This window comes from Dipodomys ordii, unplaced genomic scaffold (genome assembly GCF_000151885.1).
Source record: "Dipodomys ordii isolate 6190 unplaced genomic scaffold, Dord_2.0 Scaffold29, whole genome shotgun sequence".
Taxonomy (NCBI): Eukaryota; Metazoa; Chordata; class Mammalia; order Rodentia; family Heteromyidae; genus Dipodomys; species Dipodomys ordii.
This window is the reverse complement of record NW_012267245.1, coordinates 783,201-784,775: the sequence shown is the minus strand read 5'-3', so window position 1 is coordinate 784,775 and position 1,575 is coordinate 783,201. Positions and strand designations below refer to the sequence as shown.

General features: G+C 46.2%; 1 protein-coding gene across 1 annotated transcript in view; it reads right to left on the bottom strand.

The window, feature by feature from the left end:
- The window catches only part of LOC105985420 (zinc finger protein OZF-like), a 4,136-nt gene extending 2,966 nt beyond the window's left edge, over window positions 1-1,170 (bottom strand). The window contains exons 1-2 of the mRNA XM_013015965.1: window positions 1,119-1,170; window positions 253-342 (exon numbers count right to left, since the gene is read on the bottom strand). Coding sequence (XP_012871419.1) covers window positions 253-342; window positions 1,119-1,170 — 142 coding nt within the window. The remainder of the gene's footprint in view (window positions 1-252; window positions 343-1,118) is intronic.
- Between the last annotated feature and the right edge of the window lie 405 nt (window positions 1,171-1,575).

Genomic DNA, 1,575 nt, shown 5'->3' with positions numbered 1-1,575 from the left:
ATTTCTCATTTCCTTTTCTGTTTAAGAATGATTTCTACAAAGAGAAATTTGCTCACTTTAACTATACTGGGACACCAAATTCAGTTTGTCTCCATGTGACTTCTTGATTGATAGGCCCTTGAGACAAAGGATCACCAAGTTCTCTGCCACACATGACTCAGGGAACTAAGAACATTATTGCTCAGTACAGCTCATTAAACTTACCAAGTGGGCTCTGGCTGCAAGATCACTATGCAAGATGCTTTATCTCACCTGTGAGATTCTTGTCTGAGGCTTCTCTTATCCATGGTTCTGCACCTTGCTCCAGCTTGGCAATCAATTTAGGTTTAGGAACACAGTGTCCTGTTATTAAAAAGTAGAGAACTATTGCTCAGGCTGGGTGATCATTACTGTAAGGTCTTAAAAATCATGTTCACAAAGATGCTCCTCAACCTTGTTTCTCATTTCTTACCCACTCCCTGGCTGACATTCCACAGCTTTGGACTTATTTTGCCAATTGTGTGGCTTGAACTCAGCTCTTTTGCTCAAAGCTAACATTCTCCTAGTTTCAGTCCCAGCTACATTTGCAGTTTGTGAGGGGAATAGGAGATAACAGCCTCATGGTCACTTTTCTGCATTTGCTGGCTTCAAATCAAAATCTTCATTTTTCAGCCTCCAGAGGAGCTAAGATTACAGTTGTTAGCCACTGCACCCAGGATCAGGTTTGATTACAAATAACCACTTTCAACTAGTGATTTTCAGATCATACCTCAAATAGTGATGTACATTCTATTCTAGACTACATTTGCACCTACAAAAATCACCCCACGTTTAGGAAGACAGTCTTCTAATAGTGGAACGCAGTTTAGAACTTGGGTCCGAGTGCTGATTGGGCTTCTTGAAGAATGGAGTTACATAATCAAGTGGAACTTTCCCTTAGAAAAAATGGACAGGAGACTAAGTTCTGGGAAGATGGCGGAGGAGAAGCTGGAGGCTAAACAAGCTCCCACATAGAAAGCAGTTTTAGTGTTCCAGTGAACAGTCCTAAGCCAGAGAATCACACCAAGTGTGCCATCACAGTACAGAGAGTTAGGCCAGAGAAGGAAAATCCAGGCAAGGAGACAGATCAGAGCACTTGCCAGCAACCTCAGCCGCAGTTGCGGCTGCAGCAGAGGTGGCTGTAGCCGCCATACCTGTAACACAGAGAGTCCGGGATGAAGGAGCCAGACGCGGCGGGGGAGTGGATTCTACTCAACACCAGCAAGAACCGACAAGGAGCAGACTTCTTCATCCTGCAGTTCACAGACCAGACGACCCAGGAACCAAGACTCGGGGAGAGTAGAAGCCTGACATCCTCACACCTTCTCAGGGAGCAGAGAAGGGAAGGCCACCCCTTCCCCCCACTACTGGAGATCTCCATTTTTGATACTGACAAAGGCCTGGCTGAGCTGCCAGCTCCAACTCAGGCCTTGGAAGAAAACAAGAGCCATTTAGCAGGTCACAGGTACCTAACCTGACCTGGCAGGCTCAGCTCCACCCAGGGAAAAGTCACCCAGCTTGGGCGCCAGCCCTAATAATGGCATTCTTCACTGGGTA